Source organism: Mirounga angustirostris, unplaced genomic scaffold (genome assembly GCF_029215605.1).
Source record: "Mirounga angustirostris isolate CCGP_5_RB_7025 unplaced genomic scaffold, mMirAng1.0.hap1 SCAF_2, whole genome shotgun sequence".
Lineage (NCBI taxonomy): Eukaryota > Metazoa > Chordata > Mammalia > Carnivora > Phocidae > Mirounga > Mirounga angustirostris.
In genome coordinates, this window is record NW_026991710.1 from 156,026,524 (window position 1) to 156,050,239 (window position 23,716).

Genomic DNA, 23,716 nt, shown 5'->3' on the forward strand with positions numbered 1-23,716 from the left:
CCCAAATGAGAAGATATCCAGGCACAACAACGTGAATGTACTTAAGGCCACTGAACGGTCCACTTAAAAATGGTTAAAACAGTAAAAGTTATGTTCTGTGTATTTTACCATAATTGAAAAAAAAAGGCATAATGAGGAATATGTAAGACTTCTATACAAAAAGTTTAATACACCCTTGAAGGGCACGAAAGCAGACCTGAACAAATGGAAAGTCCTATTATGTTTTTGGATAAGAAAACGCTACTCCATAAACATGGAAATTCTCCCTGTATCAATGTTTTAATTTCACGATTCCAAAGTCCATATGGAAAAATAAACAAAAAGGAACAGGGCAGAAAACTCTGAAAAAAGAACAGCAATGAAGAGTAACTACCAGGTAGTAAAAACGTACCATAAAACAGTGTGGTCCTGGTGCGTGGACAGACAGAGCGTTCATTCAGACCATGCAAAAGTATATGCAATCTGGCAAGAGACTTGCCTTGTGTAGACGATTTACTACATGATAAAGATGGAGTATCATCCCAAGGAGGAAAATATGGACTATACTTAATAAACGGCATCCCTAAATTCAGTAGCTAGCTGGGGGCAGGGGGCGGGCGGGGGGAGTTGCACCCACACCTCATACTTTACGCCAGCGTAGAGAGTTTAACTTTCTGAGCAGCACAGATGAAAAGACCTACCGTCACCGAGACACCGGAGTCTCTTTGTGATCACTCCACAGTCAACAAGCCCTCCCATCATCCCATATACAATAAGCCTGTCAGTACGCTGAACTTGAATATGAATTGTGAATGGCTGCCCTGGGAAGTGGTGAGGCAGAGGACTCCTGTTTTTAATGACAAAGCTAAGAACAATGCACATGTGTTATTTTAGTATAAAAATTAAATTATATCAGAAAATGAATTGCCAGGGGCAAGAATGGAGACAGGCAGATGTAACAGGGGGCTACCGTCATGCTCTAGGGAAGAGACAATGGACCAGGACACAGCAATGAAGATAAAGAAAAGTGGATAGAAAGGAGATACAGTCAGGATCCCTAAAAGATGCTTGTACTCCCGTGCTCACTGCAGCCGAGACACGGAAACAACCTAAGCGTCCAACAATGGATAAAGAAGATGTGGGATAAATATGCAATGGATGCCATTCAGCCACAGGAATGAAAGAAATCCTGCCATTCTGGGCAACATGGATGGACCTTGAGGGTGTTACAAGCGAAACAAGCCAGACAGAGAAAGACAAATACTATACGATAGCTCTTCCACGTGGACTCTAAAAAAAGCCAAACACATGAAAACAGAGGGCACAGTGGTGGTTACTGGGATTCGGGGGAGATGTTATTGAAGGATGCAAGCACAGCCAGAGCATAAATAAATCTTGGACTCTAAAGCATAGTGATTACAGACAACAATACTGTATCACAAACTTCACATTTTCTCAGAGACTAGATCTTAATCGTTCCCACCCTGAAAAAAAAAAATAAAGGTAAGTATGTGCCTTGAGAGAGGTGTTCATGGATGCTACAGGTCTGCGATTCTAGCTCAGCCTCGAAGTAGGAGGGTGAATAAAAGATGACAACAGGTATTTGCCTGAGCGCCTGGGTAGACGGAGATGCCCTTTAGTAAAATGGGAAGAAAGAAGAGGGTAGGAATGGATCCAAGAACACCGTGGGGAATGACAGCTTCTGTTACTGCCATGAGAAGTGCAAGCTGTCTAATAGCCGCTCACAGATTGTGATATGGAAAGAACAGTTCACACGTGAATGCAAAGTCAGAGGACTGGTCAGAGCTAGAAAGCATTATTCGGGATCCACGACATATAGGTGTATTTATATCCATGGCACACTACTTGGACTTTGTAAGGGAGTATAAGTAGGGAAGTGCTGCTATATTCATTTACAACTCATTTCTTGGTAGTTCTACAATTTTTTTTTTTTTACATATATTAATCAGGTGTATTTTGTTTCTTCAATTAGACTGTCAGTTACTGGAGGCCTGTAAGGCTGTGCTCTGCTTCCGGAGGATTTTTAAAGAAATGATAACTGACATTTTCCCAACCTGGGTCAGAAAATTAGCTGTGCTTGTTTAGAAGGCATACGAGCGCTCTTGGATAAAAGGATCTCCCTTGAATAAGGCTCCTTCCCATCCAAAATCATGAAGCGTGCAGGATTTGGTCCCAAAGGGCTTGGATAGTTGACTCCCCCCCCCACCCCAATGGAAAAAGGCATCCTGATGCACTTACCTGCAGCAGCTCAGCATGTAGGAGGAGGGTATAGGCAGCTTCTGTGTAGTTTTCAGAGTCTCGGTGCAAATCCCGCAGCTTGTACAAGTACCTGGTCAGAAGGGAAGGAAGGAGGCACTCTGCCGCTCGGGTTCAGCTCATTCCGCAACCAGGCCACAGCCTGCTTCCCCATCTTTCCCTCCGTCCTTCCTTTCTCACAGACGAAGGAATCCATCACTTCCTGTCTCCCCCTCCCCCTAGCCCTCTCTGCTGCTTCTTGTCTGTGTGTCTTTCCCACTTCATCTGCTCTACTTTATACTTTATACTCTTCCTTTAATGCAGTGATGCTTAATTTTTTTTTTTTAAATGTCATGGGCCTCTTTGGGAAGCTAGTAAGAGCTATGGAATCTCTCCCCAAGGAAATGCATATAGTTAAAGTCCAAGTTTGTTTCATGCTCAGGGCTTCCAGCATCCCAGGCTGATGGTCCTTGACAGAAGGCATCCGTCCATCCTTGCCTCTGCCCTAGGCACCCTTTCTTGACTGCTCTGGCCAGTCTTCTTTCCTTCCCTGGAATCCCAACACTATCCTCCCTATGCACTCCCGCAGAGTGTACTTATGCATCTGTCTAAAGAGTTTACCTTTTCGGGGGAAGGGGGGTAGATCACTTACTTTCTGGTATCTCTCAAAGCAGCAAGCATGGTGTTGGGACTTAGTATTTGCTTACTGAAGAAATAAATAATAAAGCCATGACATAAATGGCAAAAGCAGAAATCTCCTCCAGCTTACCTTATGTATATGTCCTCTCTCTTCTTTTCTTTATAAAAATTCTACCGAAAAAAAAGGGTGGCAAAAATACCAATGTAAGTCAAAGGTTATGGAGAAGCTAGCCATGGAAATGGCCAAACCACTACTTTTGCTTTTCAACAGTGTCACTTTTCCAGAGGTTATTGTTTTCCTTTAACAAATACCCCCACAAAGAAAGGCAGTGGCCAGTGATAAAGATAAGTTGAAGAATTATTTTTAGGACCATGCATCTAAAAAACATGAGGGCCTCTAAGTGAACAGACAGCCAACCGATACTCAAGTCAATGGATGGTCTTTTTTTTCTCAAGGGGTCAGTGGAGTCGGGTTCTTCATTTATATTAAGCAGAGGAATGCATAGCAGCCTAAACGGAGGTCTGTGGTCCCGGTTATATATATCTAGGGAAAGGCAAGACCACAGAGTTCTACCACCATGAGGATTCCATAGACTCCCTCCTGCAGTTTCTGATGCAATATTGCCAACAACAAAGCAACCACATATAAACAAGACACACAAAAAGGTGAAGGATAGCCTTCGAGTAAGAGCTGAGCCAAGAGCTTATGTTTCACTTTCCATCCCTATGTCTGTGGGAGCGGATATCTGAGTCCAAAGTAAGTCAGCAGTTCCAACTGGACTCAGCAGGACATAGACTCCATACAGGTGGCCCCAGGGTACCTTTGTGCCTACTCAGAGCTGAGCCACGTTTGCAAGGGTGGCCCAGCAGTGCCCTCTTGCCAACCTGGGGGCCTGGCACCTACCAGCACGTTCACAGTACAGCTCATGCGGTTCTCCTTGCTCTCGTCATGCATGATAATGGTTCTGTAGTCCAACAGGTGCTCTAACAGGCTGCTGACCAGGAATGCGAACACTTCTCCCGAGGTGGAGAGGTATTTATGTTTCCGGCAATGTTCTAGGAGCCTGGAAAGGTGGAGGTAGAGACAAATGCCCACGTTGTATACTGTCTGTCATGCCAGCACCGTTAATGAGCACTGTCCAAGGTCCTGGCAGCAGGTGGTGCCAGACCAGGAGACACACACCCTTCTGTGTAAGGCCATCCTATCCCAGGGCTCCGCTTATGCCGTCCCTCCTGGTGACTCAAGTCCTACATTGTCTTCGGGGCTTTGGCTCAAGTCCCACTGTCACGTAGAATCTCAGCCCACAATGCCCATCTTTGAACTTCTATCTGTACTTGTTTTTTGTTTTTGTCTTTTGTCGATACCACAGAAATGAGAACCTTTGCCCAAAAGGTTTATGTATGCTATCTGATCACTCTACTGAAACTGAAAGAGACCATCTTTTTATGTCTTTATTCTCCCTAAAGCCTAGCACTTCAAGGGCATCCTGTGGGCATTCTGGAAAGGCTTGGATCAGTGCCCAGTCTAGAGGACCCTAGGAATCTAGTGCACATCCACACACATGCCTCTTCACGACAAAAGTGCTATTTAGTCAACAACAAAAATGCAAAATTATAAATAAATAAGCTGAGGATAAACTTTTGATCTAAACCTTCTCCTGTTGGACCCAAATAGAGCAAAGCTATTCTATAGGGGCTTCTTGGATTTGACAAGAAGAAATCTTGGAGAACAAGAGAAAAAGAAAGAAATGGGCTCAAAGAATTAGCCCAGACTTTAGGATTACTCTTGAACACTGGAGATTTGTGTAGTCACATTTTTCTGAGTTAGTGATTCAGGAAGAATGAAGAAAAAAAGATCTTACAGTGAAAAATCAGACTGGGATTTTAAAAAAAGGGTAGTTTATCATCTGTAAATTGTGTGTATATTGTGTATATGTATGTAATTTCTCCATTCAATTCCTGTACGAGATCTGAATTACAAGAGTGATAATGTGGGAAGGTTTGAAACTCAAACAGGTAAACTTAACGGAAACAGGATAAAAAGATCAACGAATGGGTCTTGTCACCCACTAAAAGCAAAATAAGAGTTCTGGTTCTTGAAAATATAGTTGAGTCATCAATTCAGTTACATTTCTGAGCACCCAGTGTGTTGGCTCCTTAAATCTTAAAAAAAACAAAAAAGAGAATGGAGTTGGGAAGCATAGTCTACTGCATGCCACTCCCACAAAAGAGGCAGACAACAAAATGATGGAGGCATACGCCCAGTCAACAGGTGACACAGCTGGTCAGTATCACAAAGGCTCAGAGACCCCAAGAAATGAGTAGGCTCAGGTGGTGAGCACCATGGATGATGGAGGACTTGAGGAAGGTAGCAGTGACCAGCACAAACCCAGAGCAGCGACACTCCGTCAGCACAGGCTCGGTAACAGATGCTGTGCGAACGCATCACCTCATTGAATCCTCAACCAATACCAGAGCGTACGTGCTACTCGTGCGGATGAAAAAGAGAGAGCCATCAGAGAGGTCGTCGGAACACTGGTCCAAAGTCACGCTCCTGGGATATGGCGAAAACGAGATCTGAAGGTTTCTCTAACTCCAACCTCCAAGTGTTTTTAACCACCTTTTCATGTTGTAATCCCACATGTGCAAAGGAGAATTCAGAGGGCGGGAGGGGTGCCCGGGGCATGTGTGGGTGGGTAGGGAGTGGCGGGGAGACTGTGAGCACAGGAGGGAATAGAAACGGTGGATGTGGGGGGAGGTGGGCAGGGCAGTGCAAAGATCAGCCTGGCTGGAGATAGAACAGGTGTTCTTCGAGGCCCTCTATAGGGCAGAAGGTGTTTTTAAAGGTAAAGCGGACTTTGAAATGTTTTTTTCCTTCCTCCTTTAAAATGGTGCTTTGAAGCCATAATTAGAGGCACCAGCACTTTTGGTGAAGTTCAGCGATTCAAACACTGGGCAAAATGCCTTTGCTCTGTACATGTCCCCCTTCTGCTCCATGTGCTCTGTTCTCGAAGGGCCGGCTGGCCAGGAAAACACGGACATTTGACTCACTCAGACAAACAAATGTCAGCAGTGGATGGTGGAAACTCCATTAACCCCACCGAGGACCATTTATGGTGGTGACCGCAGTGCTTCTGGAACTACTCGACCAGTCTGTAAGGGTAGCAGAAATCTGCTTCTCTCCCTCGCTAAATGATGCATCAACCTGAGACTTGTTTCTGAAATACTCACAGTTTTTCCAGAAGGACCTTGTATTGTTCATCTCCTCTGCCCCCTTCCACCTCTTGGTCCAGCTTTGTGATCAACTCATTCTCAAACTGAAAGAAGAGTCAGAATTCCACAGGAGAATGCCAGGTATCCTTAGAAGAGGACATGTAAGACACCCAGCCAACCTTTCTAGAGTCGGCCCAACCCCTTTATTGAACTGTGAACGCTTTCCAACATATTCTAGGGGAGGATCGTACTTCACGTCATCCATTAATCATGTACCAGGGCTCTACCGAAACGCTCTAAACTAGTCTCGTGTCATTTCGCTTTACACTGCAGGAAAAAAATGCCCTTTCCTCCTCTGAAGGAGACCTCAAAATAAGAGACCACCGCATCAGTCCCCCAATCCATGGCATTATTTTCGCAGCTGTGCTGCGCAACAGATAGGATTAAGATGTGTGATGTCAAATTTTAATTACCCAGAGATGCAGTGCTCTTTTAGGAAACACGTGTAGCAAAAAGACGGTTTCTAGAACATCCGATTCTGTCTCTAATTATTTTACAAAATGAAAAGTAAACAGTTTTTAGACCAACTTGGATTTGTATTACTCGGGCAACTGCTTCTCTCTAGAGAAAGAAAGAGCAAGTGTTGACTATCTGTGCATCCGGAAGATTCCAGTTCGACCACTTACCATGTGGAAATTGCCATTCCCGCTAAAGTTGAACTCACACTGCATCATGTCAAAGAAAATGGGGATGGTGGCTTTCCGGAGCTCGACCTCAGGGGTCAGGGTGACCTCCAGAATAGGACCCACCATGGAGGGGATAAATTTGATTTTGTGGGGACCTGAAATGAAAGTAAGTGAGGGTATTGAAAAGTGATTTCACTGGAAGTCAAGCGTCACCACATTCCTCCACCGGGCCAGAAGAAAAGAAAAAGGTCTCATGGGTAACTCAACTCAATTCAGAAATGAGTGCCTAAATATTATATTCTGATGTCATAATACAAGAACTATAAGTCAACTTTCACTTCTAGACACACAAAGAGGTCTCAGGGTTACTGGGACTTAAAATCGAAAGAACCCATCATGGGGTGCTCATTACATAGGAGTTGTGAGTGGGACGGTTCAAGGTCATACACTCACCCAGGTTATACCACATGTCCCGGATTCTGAAGCCGATTTCCTTTCTCATGTCCCCGTATCTAGGAAGAAGATCATAAACAAGAAAAAGATCTGCAGTGGATATGAGTGCATATATTAAAATGATGAGGCGAGTAAAAATGGCCTTTTGCTCCTCTCGGTCACATTTATGACAGGTTTGAGGCAAGGTCACTTTAAGAGATGCAGTCAATACCAAAAAGAGCCCCCAAAGAGAACTGGGCCACACGGAGAGGGGGACTTTACTAGCAGGAGGGGGCCAAATGCGAACACTGAAAAGTAACAGAGAAACAAAATTGTCAAACTTATTGAAGGGAGAAGGGGGAGGAGCATTCTGGCCGATGTTAAGCAAAGAAACAAAACAAAACATAACAAGCATGAATGAAAAGGAAGATGAATGAGGTATGACTTATATAGTCATGTGACCAATGTCTAACAAACATGCTGACTTTATACATTTTTTATTTGAGTATCCCATGTGCAAACCAGTACATTCCAGTACTCACACTGAGAAGCTCAAGATAATATTTTCTCAGTGGGGGGGTGCTGTCCCCAGAGGAATGAACGTTGGTCCTTGGGGGCACAGAAGGCTTACTGTTCTTACGTATGAAGTTCAAATATACATATAGTATACAAACAGATATGCAGTATATCTGTGGTATTAATATTTCAGGGGGGTGTGATTAGAAAACCAATTTCTGAAAAGGTTCCTTATAGGAGTCGATAATGAAAAAAAAGAGAGAGAGAGAGAAACATTGATCTAGACAGTGGTTCGTGGCTGGAGATGAATCAAAATCACCTGGATATCTCTTAAAGAATACACAGGCCTGAGGCTACCCCACACCACAACCACAGAGGCAGGGGGCTGGGAAAACGAGAAATATGGCCAATGTTCCCAGGGAACTCTAATAAGGACTTATGGCCCATCCTACAACCATATTTCGACATTCTCTGCTCATTGCACCAAACATTGTTTTCAAATTCCTCCTCTGTAAATGCCTTCAGAAACCAGTATAAAATTTTTATTTAAAGACTCCTCCTACAAAAACAAAACAAAACCAAACTTCTCTTACTCTTCCATTTTAACAAAAACACCTAATTTTATTAATTTATATTAGGTAAGCATATGTAGTTAATGTCTGGCACATAATAAACAATAAATGATAATTATTCCTATTATTAATACTGCTGTTGATGCTGCTACTAAAAATAAGAGAAATCTTCAAAGAACCTGATTTGTATTTCTATAACATTAATAAAAATGTCTTCCGAAGGTGCACCTTTGCCCATATGCATATATATTTTATATAGCTTGTCCTTAGTCACACTTCCCTCTGATCAAAACCAGAATCATTAGGCCTAACTAGCCAGTTTATTTATCAGACTTGCCATCAACTAACTTCACTTTTGATTGTTTAACCAAAATCAAATCCATCCTTGAAAGAAGTTATGTCATTTAAGATAGTAAGAGATCCATCTTAAAAATCAATTTTCTCTCCATACCCACCCCATAAGGAAATCTGTAAAACCGGTTTTACTTTTTATCTTTGAGATTTAAATCTCAACCTCTCAGCCACCATATCAGTGTTTTAGGGAGAAACCAGGGGTTGACAGATACCAAATAATTTGCCTAGAATCCCCGACATCCCGGCAAGGGAACAGAGCTCAAATTTCACAGCCTTTAAATGACACATTTCTCACGTTCTATTTAACTACACAGTCCTGAGTTTCCAGGCTTCCCGTGAACTCTGAAACAGACCGGGAAGGAAAGCAATGAAAAGCTTCCCTAAATCTCTCATCGGTCTCGGTCATATGTCCATGTCAAATTCTGAGCCAGGAATCTGGAGGGCATTTTTAGGGGATGTGTTAGTCTTGGCCCCTCTGCTGGAGTCCGCTTTGTGAAGCGTGAGTGAGAGGCGCTGGGCCTGCAGTACGGATAAGTGCTGTTCTTGGGGATGGGAGCCCTGGCCAGCCTCGGTGCCTCTCCAAGTATGGATTCCATTTTAAAAAATTGGACGGGTGGGGCGCCTGGGAGGCTCAGTTGGTTAAGCGTCTGCCTTTGGCTCAGGTCATGGTCCCAGGGTCCTGGGATCGAGCCCCACATCGGGCTCCCTGCTTGGCGGGGAGCCTTCTTCTCCCTCTCCCTCTGTGCCACGGCCCCTGCTTGTGCTCTCTCTTTCTCACGTAAATAAAATCTTTTAAAAAATTTGTGATGGTTGATGGGAAAGTGAAGGGGGCCTTGAGAAAAGACACATGAATTAGAGGAAATCTGAAGCCTATTAAATGATTCCATTAAGACCTATCCCACCAACAACATGGGGAGCCCCTGAACAGTAATGTTTCTGTGATACCAAAAATCCTGCTCTGAATAGAAATGGGAGAATCGGGGCGCCTGGGTGGCTCAGTCGGTTAAGTGTCTGCCTTCGGCTCAGGTCGTGATCCCAGAGTCCTGGGATCGAGCCCCGCATCGGGCTCCCTGCCTGGCGGGGAGTCTGCTTCTCCCTCTCACACTCCCTGTTTTTGCACTCGGCTCACTCTCTCTCACACATGCTCTCTCTAATAAATAAAATCTTAAAAAAAAAAAGTAGAAATGGAAGAATCACCTTGCCAATCTTAAGCAAGTTTAAGAGGGCACTTACTTTTTGACAATTTTGTTGCGCTTGGCTTGAGAGAAGTTTTCAAGCTGAAGGGACTCGTGGGTGAGAAATGCTACTGCCAAATGGAAGTAATTGTTCCAGAGCTGCTCAAAATTGATTGTGTGGGTGAAAAGAAATGGAAAATAACATTAATATGGGTCAGAGTAAAACAGTGCCACATGGTAGAAATTTACTCACAGGAAGTAAGGAAAGAAACAAAATAAAATCCACCAGGCCCCTTTTCCTTTCTCGTGTTTCAGTTATTCAACCCTGAAAGTTTTAACACTTACTATTAAGCTTTTTTTTTTTTTTAATCCAGACTATTCTATTTGTCTTTACTCCTGAGATAGGGGAAAACTGCTGCCAAGAAGTGCACCTATTTATAGTGAGTAGTTTGGCAATATATATCAAAAGCCTTAAAATTCTGCCAACTTCTGAAACAGTAAATACTTTAGGACTTTATCCTGGCAAAATAATCATGGGTATTTAAAAATATTTAAAGCAAGGAAGGCCTTCACAGTGTTACTTAAATAACAGAAGACGGAAACAGTCTAAATGTTCATAAGAAGAATTTGGTTAAATAAATCATGGCCCAGCCGTGCAACGGACTGTACTCAGCCATTAAAAATACTGTGAAAACATTTAATATCATTGAAAAGATGATAGAAAAAAATTATATTAATAGGTTGCCAAAGAACTGCACAGCTTGATTCCACTTTGGCATATACACACACACACGTACATATACATACATACACACATATATATTATATATATATATTATATATATATGTGTATATATATATTATTTCTAACCAGCAAATATAGATATTCCACTTTAGCTCATATAGACACACACACATACGTATGTATATATAAATACATATGTAATCTCCTCTTCTGATGACTCTCCACTCTTAAAGTTCCACAGATATAAACAAAGCCACATGACACAGCAAAAGCACATCACCAAGAACTGTTTGCACCATGGGAGCAGGGAACTTGTCTGCCTTCACCGGGGCCTAGAATGGTACCCTGTACCTATAATTACTCTCATATTTGTTGGATGAATGAAGATGGAGCTAGGGGTCACTTGTTTCACTACCACTTTGGATTTTCACACAAGTGTGTATATGAACCCCTCCTTAGAAACGAAACCACTCGTAGGCAGAGAAATGTCTGCATGTCCAACTGCAAGCACATGTGTATGTGTGTATTTGTGTTACATTAATGGCAGAAGGTAGGATTATTTGTCTTTCCATTTTTTTTCTTTTTCCTTAGCCATATTTTCTACTATTACTTTTTAAAAAACAAACAAACCTGTATTAGTTATACAGAAAAAAAAAAACTCTACTTGACTGTGTCTGGAGGACAGAGTGACAGGAATGTGTGCTTAAGGGAAAGGAGAAAAAACAAGAAAACTGTTTGCACTTGAAAATGATAAAATTTGAAGTGACATTTTCCAAAATGCCACAGTTGTCTTGCTGTGGCTGAGAATTCAAGGAACTTCCTAGGTGAGCAGCATGCTTACCTGAAGTTCAAAGCTTGTCTGATCCATAAAGAACTTTGTGAGAACCTCAGTAAACTGATTTATCGCATGGAGGAAAACTCTGTGGAAGGAAAATATCAGATAAGGAAGGCAACTTTCTGCTCTTCCAAACATCTCCCAACTACGTGAAAAACCAAAGCAATCTAAACCTGGATTTGGCAACATGAGACCCTTAGCTCTATCAAGGTCATCAGAGACCAACGCCAAAGTAGACTGCAGAGGACACTCAAGTGCAGTTTCTAGAACTGACTACAAGAGCCACTCAAGGCTGCATCACCATTTAGCCACTTGAGGGTAGAGCTGGGATGATCAAACAGATCCCCTGAGCCTCAGACAGGGTTTTGCACTCTATTGCGATGCTTCTCTTTTCAAGTCTAGTGATACTGATGAGAGTTTTTCTTTAATCTGTACGTAGTTGGGAAGGGTTTTTCTAATCAGGTATGTGGAGTTAACAGCTCTTATAATGGTTTACTTTATTTAGTTCTTTCAAAAAATTCTGAAATCTTATTTGATATCTATAAGTGTGTATATGTATATATACACATATATATATACATATCACACACACACATATATATACATATATATAAAACTCTGAAACTCTGAAAAGATATATATATTCAGTTCATTTTGCTCCCATTCACCAAGTATTTGTTACAGTCCAACAACTGCAAAGCACTGGCTTAGGTTTCACCTTGAAAGAGAGGGTTCCTGGTCTGAAGATGTTTACAACTCGGTGGGGGTCACTTGTGAATCTGTAAATCTAACCATGACCCAACAAAGAATACGGAAAATTCGGTGGAGGGGGTATCGAAGAGGTACGGGACATCAAAGGAAGAGAATGCCACATCCAGGTCAGAAAGGCTTCCTCTGGAGATGGCATTTGAGAAGGACGTTGAATGGTGGCACGCTGACAGCCAGCGGTTACATGGGAAGGCACCGCAGGTGGAAGAAGCAGCCCAACAGAAGGCACAGAACACATCCAGGGACCAGGAAGAGGCCAGTTTGGTTGGAGTGCAGGCTGTCTACTGAGGGAAAGAGTGGAAGGTAAGGCTAGAAAAGCAGGGTGGGCCAGGCCACAGAGGCCCTGCCTGTCCTGACGATGAAGGCCACATGGAGCCACGGAAGGGTGCTGTGGGAGAGCTGGGGAGGAGGTGGACAGGAGGGCAATGAGGAGATTCCACCAGAGCTGAAAGCCCGAGGCGGGGCAGCTACAACAGCCCAGGGGAAAGCAAGAACGCGAGCCCAGAACGAGCATCCCAGCAACGGGAGGCTCCTTACTCTACCGGGCATGATGTCCCGCCCAGAGATTCAACAGCACTCTCTGAAGGTCAGATAACTGGTCACCTGGTCACGAGAGCCAAGTATTCAGGGTCAAAGGCTGCAGGCCCGGCCCTGGGCCATCTTACCTGTTCTGTGTCATATTCATGACCATCCAGTCTTTGGCATAGACATTCTTTCCAATCAGATCCTTAAACATGATGAAAGTCTCCATGAGGAAATCCTGCAGAGAACAGAGGAGGAACATCTGGGGGAAAACTAGGGGACAGGAGGGAGCGTGGCATCAGAACAAGACATCCCTGGTCCATGATTACGGCCTATCTTTTAAATGAGGGTTTTTAGGGACCTGACAAGGACAAAAATGATAAAACTGAGGCTGTGAAAAGGTAAAAGACTTGCTGAGGGCTGTAGAGACTGGGTGGTGGGAGAGCGGGAAAGAGAATGTGGGGTTCTGGACCCCAAATTTAGAGCCATGGTGTCTTTAGCCCTCTGCTGCCAAGTTTGTCCAAACAGATCTACTGCACTTAAAATGAATTTACCAGCAATTGTGATACGTCTTGTAACTCTGAGCCCAATTCTCCTTTATTATTATTAGAACAGAAGAAAACCACTATAAATAAAAAGCAAAGTCATGATTCTTCCTATTCCAGAAACGTTCCCAGGGGTAGCTTGGGAAAGGGCCTAAAGGGTCCTAAAAAAGCGTGAGTAGCAGTGGGTTGCGATGACAGTAATAACTTAATAACAAAAGAACACAGAGCACAGTATCTGCAGAACAGCTACTCGACTCAAAAGGGGACTGTGAGCAAAAAGCAACTTAGAATGATTTGGACTAAAAGTCAAAGCTAAAAAGTTTTGAAAGCCTTTTATTTATTAGTTAGTTAAATTTAGACATTTTCCACGTGGATTCCGGAGTTGAAAATCCAGGCCAATTCCTCTGGCACTAAACCTCACAGTTCTATCTCATGGATTACATCATGTAGCAGAAGGAGTGCGGGAGTTGGGAAGCAGGCGGCCTGGGTTCTATTTTCAAACGCTGTTCCTCCAAGACGGTGGGCAAGATGGCCAACTTCCGGCACGCAGGCCGCCAGACAGCACCGGAGTGCCAACGATCCTGGTGGGAAGTCTCTGCGACCCTTGACTCTTCCTCCGGCTCAACAGAGAGTCAAACTTTTCTATCCTCAATTCTCAAATCATAGACATACCTCATGAGTTTTAAAATTTCTCATCATACATTTGAAGTATACCCACCAATTTACTAACTATTCTATTAACTCTCTCAAATCAGTAAGTATTCGTGGTTTGTGAAGCAAGGATTAAGTTTAGAGGCTGGTTATCCACTCCTGATGCCAATTCTACATTCAACTCCTGGTAAACTAATTTAACTGGAAATAGCGATGGTATAATAAAGGTAATTGACAGACTGTCCCAGGCCTTACTCTACCTCCCGCTTCCCAATGTCTTCCAAGTGATTTACTCAGAAGGCAGCAGGAGGGCGGGAAAGGGCAGTCCGCTGGAAGTCAAATGGCCTACGTGTACACCGCAGGCTTGCCCCTGATGACAATCGTTCCCTCACGCAGATAATAATCCTTTTTAAATTAGATAATATGGGGGAAAGAGCTTACCATTGTTTGGAAGACAGGAGTTAAACCTGGGTTTTTTTGCTTACTTAATGGAACCAAATTGTCAAGAGCTTGAATTTAGTTTAACTTCCCTTGTTCTACCTGCCTTCTGAAGGAATGGTCACTAGACTATAATAATAAAATTTTTATTATTATATAATAAAAGAGAATAATAAAATCACTACTATAGATAGCTGGCTTCATAGGCATTAACCACATGCCAAGCACGAAGCTTGGTAATTACCAGGTGTCGATTCAGTCGATACTCATTTACGTTAACCCTCAAAATAGGTGCTAGCTTATCGATAAGGTACCTGCGCTTTAGTGAAGCTAAACAGCTGGGCCAAAATTTCATAGAAGGAAGTAGAATGGCCAGAATGGACGTTCTAAAGTCTGTGTTCTTAAACCACCGTACCTTCTGCCTACGGAGGAGAAATACTGCTACCCTCAGCTTCCCTCCTCTGTTCCTAATTCTCTTGCCCTTGGTCTCCACAGGCACAGTGACCTATCGCCACGGGTCCCCACACCATCCTGCCTGCCAGAGCATGGCTTGAGTGGAGGCTCATAGAGGCCTCCAGATTAAGCCACACGCCATTACTACCACTACTGCTCCTACAAAAGACGCTCTCTCTGCCGTTCCTTGTGTGCTTTTCCATCATGTGGACCTCACAGAAAGGAAGGCGATTGGCAGAGAAGGAGCTGAATATCCTTGGGGGTACAGGCCACATACTACCAGTATAGTACAGATAGAAGGTAGAAAGAAGACTGGAAAATGCACAGATGGTGGGAGATTGTCCACAGCAAGGACACTGGATTGCTGATCCAGCTGTGTTGGGCCCACTGCTTTACAAGGTAAGATGATACTTTCAGGCACTTGTTAACAGCCACTAACAATTCCCTGAGGGGAAGGATCCTGGGGAAGCAGCCCGAGGCCTAACTTTGCGTCTTGGGCAACCTTTGGTTGTATTCCGAATAGTAATCACGAGAACAATTTTCTGGTTGAAAACAAAAGAGAATAGAATATTGTCAACTGAAGGTGACTATACTTGCCAGAGGGCAAATATCGCCTTAGAGGTGTTAGAAGGGGCAAGTATGTTTCCCTTTCCAGGGACTACTGAAAAGGATGATGCCAACCACATCTCTGAAGCAGTACTGTGCACTCTCTGCCTCCTAGAATCCTGGCCATGGCGTTAACAGCTAACTCTGAAAACAAGGTACTACTCTCTTCTGAGAGCAAAACAGATCTCCCAAATGGTTCCAAATAAGGGTTCTCTCTAGATCCAAGAGACTCAGAGGGCGGGTGAGGGCCTCTTGGTACATGTTTTGTAGTCTTCAAATGCTATCACAGAGAGAAAATAAGAATCAATCCTTCCCTTTTTGTACTCACTGTGGACAGTCATGCAGCTCTGGAGGTGGGTGGGAAGGGAATTCTGGACTCATGATGCTCAGTTTTGTTTTTGTTTTTGCCCAATATAAGAAGTCTTAGCGTTACCAGGACCCAGTGAAGACAACTTACAACGAGGTCTTGTCTGGTCTTGAAAGTGCTGATGTAGTGGCTGTAGTGACTGTCATCCATCTGCCGCAGGGTCGCAATCATACACGCCACAAAGCTCCCCTGGAAGGACAGGAGAGACACAGATCCAAGACCCCTCAGACCACCCGCTGACAGACCAAGGTCTGTGCGCAGGTACTCTGGCTGTCTCCTCCCAGTTACCGAAACAGGGACCCTACCAACCTGGAAACATTGTGCGTGCTGAAGGCCTAAAACGCACTCGCTTTGCTTTTCTGCTTAAAATAACCTCCTCCAGGTTTGAGTTAAGGAATGTGGAGGGCTCTGCTCGGCCCTTTAATAGTATGACTTGCAGAGTCCTGTAGGTCAACGGACACTGACTCTGAGATCTCAGCTAGATCACTAGTTGAAATACCACCGCCTGGGGCCTTTGAGTTTCTTGTTGAGACAGAGTTGTAGCCCGTGGAGAAATGTCTGATATAGCACAAATTTAATTTTGGAGGAATGCAAGGAGGAAAAAGAGATTGTAAAACTGAGAGCAGAAGAGCAGAGAGATGGGGAAATGAGTGCTCCCAGCTAGAGCACTTCAATGTCGTTCTTCCAGTAACAGAATCCTTCAGACAGTTACATCCAGCATGTTATGCATGTGTGATTACACACGGGGTTTGAAGAAAGGGACTGAATAACTTGATGATTAACATCAATTTATATTTTTGAAGTCAGACATTACACAGTCTATGTGCTTTCCCCTCATCCAATCATATTTGAATCACACACTTAGTTTTCTGGCCAGAGGGCAAATATCTAGGGGGAATGCCCTCCTGTATTTATATGGTTATTTAAATGAACTGGCATAGAGAAGATGAATATACAGCTATTTTGGGGATGGAAGGAATGACTTCCTAAACATAAAAACAATCAAAGAATACTCTGAATGAATGCCTTAGTCTCTTTGGTTTAAAAAGTTTTAACTTTTCTAATTATAAAAGCAATGTGAATTTATTGTCCGAAGACTTCTGATATACAGTACCAACCACAGAGTCTGCATTCCCGTCATTATCTAATACTACTTGCTTCTCCAGGCCTTTGCCTATTCTGGGTCTCTGCGTTTTATTTAATTTCATTTTTGGTTAATTTGCATTTCCTTTGTTCCGAATTACATATTCTGTCTCTTTGTTGGTTGGCCATTTGTTTTTATCATTTTGCTGTTTGCTCATATTCTTTACCCATTTTTCTACTAAAATATCCTTTTTTTTTTAAAGATTTTACTTATTTATTTGAGAGAGAGAGAATGAGAGACAGAGAGCACGAGAGGGAAGAGGGTCAGAAGGAGAAGCAGACCCCCTGCCAAGCAGGGAGCCCAATGTGGGACTCGATCCTGGGACTCCAGGATCATGACCTGAGCTGAAGGCAGTCGCTTAACCAACTGAGCCACCCAGGCGCCCTAAAATATCCTTTTTTTTAACGGTTTGTAATAGGTCTTTGTATATTAAGGCTATTAGCCACGCGGCACAGATTTTACAAATAATTTTTGGAGTTTGGTGCTTGACATTTAATTTGCTTATATATATATTTTCACATATAGGGGCTTAGTTTTTTTATCTAGTAAACTTCATCTTTTTTTTTTATAGTAGCCTTCCTATTTTTAAAAATTCATGAATCTCTTTTCTCTTAAAAATAGGTATAGAAAAAGAGGTATGGGTGAATGGAATTAAGAGCACACTTATCATGATAAGCACTGAGAAATGTATAGAATCATTTGGGTTTTGTTTTTTTTTTAAGATTTTATTTATTTATTTGACAGAGAGAGACACAGCGAGAGAGGGAACACAAGCAGGGGGAGTGGTAGAGGGAGAAGCAGGCTTCCTGCAGAGCAGGGAGCCCGACGTGGGGCTCCATCCCAGGATCCTGGGATCATGACCTGAGCCGAAGGCAGATGCTCAACGACTGAGCCACTCAGGTGCCCCTAGAACTGTTGAATCACTATTTTGTACACCTGAAACTAATATAACCTCTGTTAATTATAATGGAATTTTTAAAAGTATAGATTATGTTTTCTTCTAGCTGCTTCATTTTTTTTTTTTTTACATTGAACTTTCATTCCATCTGAAATTTATTTTTTTGGATATAGCATGAAATAAAAGTCAAACTTTTTTCCACATTGTTCATATATTTTCCAAATCACATTTACTAAAAATCTTCACTTTCCCTATTGAAAGGTAATAGAATTTTCATATAATCTAAAGTCGCCTTTTAAATTCTCTCAGTTCTGTTCTGTGGATTTATGTACTCTATTCCATAAGTCCAACACTATTTTAATTCTTGTAGCTAATTATAATGTTTTCAAATCTGACAGGCAAGCCCCCCACTATTCTATTTGGCTATTCATTTATGTGTATCTTGTATTTATTTTCTTAAAAGTTTTAATTTATTTATTCATTTAACAGGGGGCTCAAACTCACAACCCCAAGATCAAGAGTTGCACACTCTTCTGACTTAGCCAGCCAAGGGCCCCATCTTGTATTTATTTTTACTCTCATATTTTTGTGACTGAGTTAAATGGGATTTTTCTTTTACAATCCCTAAAGAGCTACTGTAGTTATATAGAAAGGCCATTGAATAGTGTTTGTTTATTCTGAAACTGGTCAGTTTAATAAATTGTTCATTACTGTTGTTAAAATTTTGTTAGGTCTCTTGGGTTTCCTAGAAATGGTAGTCATTTCACTAAAAATGACAATTATGAAAATTATTTCCTCCTTTTTCAATAGTCATACTAAGTTCATATATATAATATGTATATGTGCATGCATTTGTGTTATTACATTGGCTACAATTTATAGAAAAATGCTAAACAGTGTTGACATTTAACATCTTGATTCTCCTTTTTATGACCATCAAGTAATAGGTTGCCTAGTGACTGCATGTTAACATCTCCTTCCATTAATTTGGAATAGATGTTACATCCATCACATATATTTTGGCATCTATGGAAATAGTCATAAAGCTTTTTTCCTTTTGTTCAATTGATGTATTTTATTAACAGATCCTTTACTGAAAATATTTTTTATCTTTTTTTCTTTTTTTTTAAAGTAGGCTCCATGCCCACTGGCGGGCTTGAACTCACGACTCTGAGATCCAGGCCTGAGCTGAGATCAAGAGTCAGATGCTTAACCGACTGAGCCACCCAGGCGCCTCTAACGGGTCCTCTAATACTTAACTATTCTTGAGTATGAGAATAAGCTCAATTAAGCCACATATATCATATTCATTCACTTATTTATTTGCATATTTCTCTTTGTGGCTGTATTTTTGTCTCTTTGTCTGTTTTTTCCCTTGCTTTTCTCCTTACTAGGTTTATCTTTCTCCAGCATTCTTTCTTTGCTTTTCTTGGCATCTCTACCACTCCCTGTATATCAGCCATTACCCCTCCCATCATCTTATTTTAACAGAAACATGACAGGGATCCTGCTCCTTCACACTCAAATCCCCACCCTTCTCTTCAAACACACTGAGCCAAGATTCTTGAGTTGGCTTAAACAAGTAAGATAATGAACGATTTCACTACTAAAAGAAGCTGAAGAGGTACATTTAAATTAAGATGTTAAGTATTACCTGAAAACCAAGCTATCATTTCCTAAACAACACAGTTCTAAACCTGCCTTTCTTTATATGTTCTTTAAACACATGGCAGCAATGGGTTGACAATAACAATGAAGGGTACGTCCAGGTCTACACCTTTAGTATGAGATCTGAATCCTTTCATGTTTTGGATCACCTGGAGTCTTAACCTAGTGGGTACCTCTCTACATTCCTATTTGGATCAGCTCTGTCACCAGATGTGACTCTTATACGAGGGACATCTTGAGATTTCTGCCCTGGTCTTTGCCTCTGCCTGAAAGGCCCCTCCCCACACCTCCACACTACCCCCTCTACCTTCTCCAAGTCTTTGTCCAAATTTTCCCTTCTCATGAAAATCATTCTTAATCAACTCATTTAAATTTGTAACTCTCCCACCTTGACTGCCCTCATCCTGCTCATTTTTTTTTCTTCATGGCACGTATCTTATTTTTTGTTATTGGTATTGCTAGAATATAAACTTCGCTAAGGTAGTGATTTTTGTCTGTTTTGTTCCCTAATCTCCCTCCAGTGTCTAGAATTAGTTCCTGGCTTAGAGTAGTTTCTTAACACCTATTGGTTGAATAAATAAATGGCTATTATTGACTCACCATTTGGGATGGTTCTTTGCCTTCTGTCCTCTAAATAAGATCAAATCATAGCTTTTACCAGCATAAGTAAAAGATGCTTCATTTTAATGATGATACAATATGGTCTTCCAACAGTTACCTCTGGTTGCAAAGGTACTTTTTCTTTGACATCTAATTGAGGCCCAGGAGGTGGAGAGGAAGAGGCCACGGCAACCAGATGTTTCTAAAAACATGCTAATCACAAGTTCTTTCAAATATGTGTTTTTCTTTAAACCAAAAGGGCTGGATGGTACCACAGGGCACCAATCTACAAGCACGCTACACAGCAGTGGAAGTGCAACGCGGGGGAAGATGGAACTGAGCAGAATTCCTCTCCTTGCGACTACAGTGCATAGTTGGAAAGCATAACCTGGTAAGCTGCCCAGGGTCCGGGCGGCCGCCATGCACGGCCTTGGCAGCAGGCTGGCTGCCTGGGACCCAGACCCCAATTCAACCCCCTGGTGGTCTTGCAACCTCAGGCAGGTTTCGTAGCCTTTCTCTGCAAGTTTCCTGATTTGAAAAATGCAGCTAAAGAACGAACTACCTCCTGAGATCTGTGTGAGGCTTCCGTGAAATGTAAAGTGCTGGGGTGCCTGGGGGACTCAGTCAGTTAAGCATCTGCCCTCGGCTCAGGTCATGATCCCAGGGTCCTGGGATTGAGCCCCACATAGGGCTCCCTGCTCAGCGGGAAGCCTGCTTCTCCCTCTCTCCAACTTGTGCTCTCTCTCAAATAAAATCTTAAAAAAAATAAAAAGAAATGTAAAGTGCTTAAAATAATTTCTGACAGATTAAAAAAAAAAAAACCCAAACCAGCTAATGACTACTAGTATTATCATCACTACAGCTAGGAGTACTAATACTGTTCCTATTATCATTCTAACAAGGGTAGATCCAGAGGAGCATGTGAGAATTAGAACGCAATTACTACTTGAGATAACAGAGGAAGGACTGAATGCAGCCACCACAACCCTTCATCTTCTGCTCACAAAAGCTCATGTTGTCCTTAAATGAAATATTCAACAAAGGGCGCCTGGGTGGCTCAGCCGTTAAGCGTCTGCCTTCGGCTCAGCTCATGATCCCAGGGGTCCTGGGATGGAGCCCCACGTCGGGCTCCCTGCTCAGCGGGGAGCCTGCTTCTCCCTCTCCCACTCCCCCTGCTTGTGTTCCCTCTCTCGCTGTGTCTCTCTCTGTCAAATAAATAAGTAAAATCTTAAAAAAAAAAAAAAAAAAGAAAGAAAGAAACAGTCAACAAATATTAAAAGAGCATGAGATCAAATGGGTACTGAGTTTGCCTACCTGGGGAGCCCACACGTCTCAGTCTCTGCTGTAACGTATTACAACAGGCTTGTCTAATGTTCAGAACGGATCTGTACACTTTGTGTTTACAGGGTCCCCAAAAACTCTCCCCCCTTAACCTCTCCCACCACCCTGTTGGAGCATTTTCCCTCGAGAGAAAATCAGTGTTGGAATCAAGATCCGCGGGCGGTTAGAACCAAGGTCACTCAGGAGGGCTGGGAAGTTCTAGAGCCTGCTCATTGCCCCTGGCAGCTGTGATGCACAGCGTGCAGGCAGATGGTGAACTGGGATGAGTGGGGCCTGTGGGAATCTGGTCCCAAGACGCTGGTCCAGAGGACTCCCAATGGGCGGGTGGGACACTGAGAAGCCGCAGTGGCCGCGTGGTCCCCTGACGTGATACTCACAATATGGGGAGATTGTCGGCTCATCCCAATCACGGTCCGGTTAATCCTTCTCAGCAGCCGTTCCATTATCAGCTGGATGTGCATCGCCGTGGGGCCCTGTGGAGGAAACACAGGAATTGACCCCACTTCTTCTGACTCAGCTTCACTTTTCCTCAACAAACCTTTGAAGGGTGAGTTTTCTCTTTAAGTCTCATTCTGGCTCTTCCCTGCAAACCAATCTCTTGTCCAAAAAGGGGAAAAGAAGTTCACAGATGAACACATACTGTTACTTGGGAATCGGCTGAAAATGATTAGGTATCCCATGTAAAAGCTGAGTGTGGGGATGCAGGGGAGAACGCCTCCCTAGTAACCCAGACCTTTCACGCTCACTGCAGGGTCACTGTGACCACCAACTCAGTGTAGTTCTGGGGGGACACCCCTGGCATGAGAAGTCAGTCCTGATGCTGAGTACATGGGGTGGCCCAGGAGAACTAGGCACGTGCATGGGAATGAAAAGGTAAAAATTTAACATTCTTGCCACCTTCTGTGTAGGAAGAAAAAAAAAACCAAGAAATTCAAGTCAAGGAGGTTGGTATTGACTGAATGTATGTGTTCAAAAGTCATATGCTGGGGGCATCTGACTGGCTCGATCGGTAGAGCATGTGGCTCTTGATCTTGGGGTTGTCTGAGCCACACACGGGGCACAGAGATTACTTAAAAAAATTCTTTTTTTAGCTAAAAAAAGTTCTGGAAACCCCACAAAAGTCATATGCTGGTGCTTTAACTTCTCGTGTGATGGTAGAGATGGATTTTGGGGAGGCAATTAGGTCATGAAGGCAGGGCCCTGGTCTTATAGGGTTAATGTCCTTATAAGGAGACACCAGAGAGCTGGCCTTTTCTCTCGCCACACATATGCTGAGGAAAAGCCACGTGAGGACAGAGAGCCAGCAACCATCTTCAGGCCAGGAGGGGGCCCCTCCCCAGGAACCGGACCACATGGGCACCCTGACTTTGGACTTCCAGCCGCCAGAACCACGGGAAATAAATATCCGTTGTTTAAGCTGCCCTGTCTAGGGTGTTTTGTTTTGGCAGCCTGAGAAGACTAACACAAGAATTTAATATTTTGACTTTGTCATGTGTCACTCTGAGCAATTATTTAACTTTGTTGAGCCTCTGTATTCATAGCTGGGATACAAAAGGTTCCCTTACAGGAATTAGCTGAGCTGGTATACACAACAAACAGTGCCTCACAAATACGTATTTTTTTTTAAGATTTTATTTATTTATTTGAAAGAGAAAGGTAGAGCACAGAGGGAGATGGAGAGGGAGAAGCAGACTCCCTGCTGAGCAGGGAGCCCGATGCGGGGCTCGATCCCAGGACCCTGGGATCATGACCTGAGCCAAAGGCAGATGCCCAACGACTGAGCCACCCAGGGGCCCCACAAATACGTATTCTTTATTTTTCCTTCTCTCCTTCTTGTGATTTGATGTTATACTCATTCAGCTCCAAGTTAGCAATACACAACCTTGTCTTTCAAAGCTTTTATCCATTCTTGCTTCATGATAGATATTTTGAAACTCCTGGTTAATGCTTCAAGATAACTAAATCACTACTATATATAGTTTTATTAAAATATCAAGTATTGTTAGCTTCCCTTTCGTGCCTCCCTTCTTTCCTTCTTTGTTTTTATTATATATTCACCTGCTTCCCATTTCTTTGAGGGAATGTGATCCATAAAACCTGCCTCTCTGTTGAGGCATTTTACCCTCTATTATGTAACAAGACCACACCCCAGACCTGGCTAGGTATGTGAGTCCTGTGCTGGCCCCGCGTGGAGGTAGGAGAAGCAATCAGGCATTCTCTGAGCCCTTCAGAGATTCACCTCCAGCAGGAGAGCTGGGGCTTGAAGATAAATAAGCAAAACACAGGATCCTCCTAGAAGGTCAGCTCCATGAA

General features: G+C 43.0%; 1 protein-coding gene across 6 annotated transcripts in view; it reads right to left on the bottom strand.

Moving 5' to 3' along the window:
- Positions 1–23,716, bottom strand: part of DOCK5 (dedicator of cytokinesis 5) — a 216,986-nt gene that overhangs the window by 46,095 nt on the left and 147,175 nt on the right. For all 6 annotated transcript variants that reach the window (XR_010409659.1, XM_064585368.1, XM_064585369.1 and 3 more), the window contains exons 27-37: positions 21,781–21,876; positions 15,843–15,941; positions 12,836–12,930; positions 11,409–11,487; positions 9,881–9,981; positions 7,227–7,285; positions 6,774–6,928; positions 6,106–6,191; positions 3,779–3,938; positions 3,005–3,045; positions 2,239–2,329 (exon numbers count right to left, since the gene is read on the bottom strand). Coding sequence is in view for 5 of the 6 variants with exons in the window: in XM_064585368.1 (XP_064441438.1) it covers positions 2,239–2,329; positions 3,005–3,045; positions 3,779–3,938; positions 6,106–6,191; positions 6,774–6,928; positions 7,227–7,285; positions 9,881–9,981; positions 11,409–11,487; positions 12,836–12,930; positions 15,843–15,941; positions 21,781–21,876 (1,062 nt within the window). In the remaining variant the exon portion in view is untranslated. The remainder of the gene's footprint in view (positions 1–2,238; positions 2,330–3,004; positions 3,046–3,778; positions 3,939–6,105; positions 6,192–6,773; positions 6,929–7,226; positions 7,286–9,880; positions 9,982–11,408; positions 11,488–12,835; positions 12,931–15,842; positions 15,942–21,780; positions 21,877–23,716) is intronic.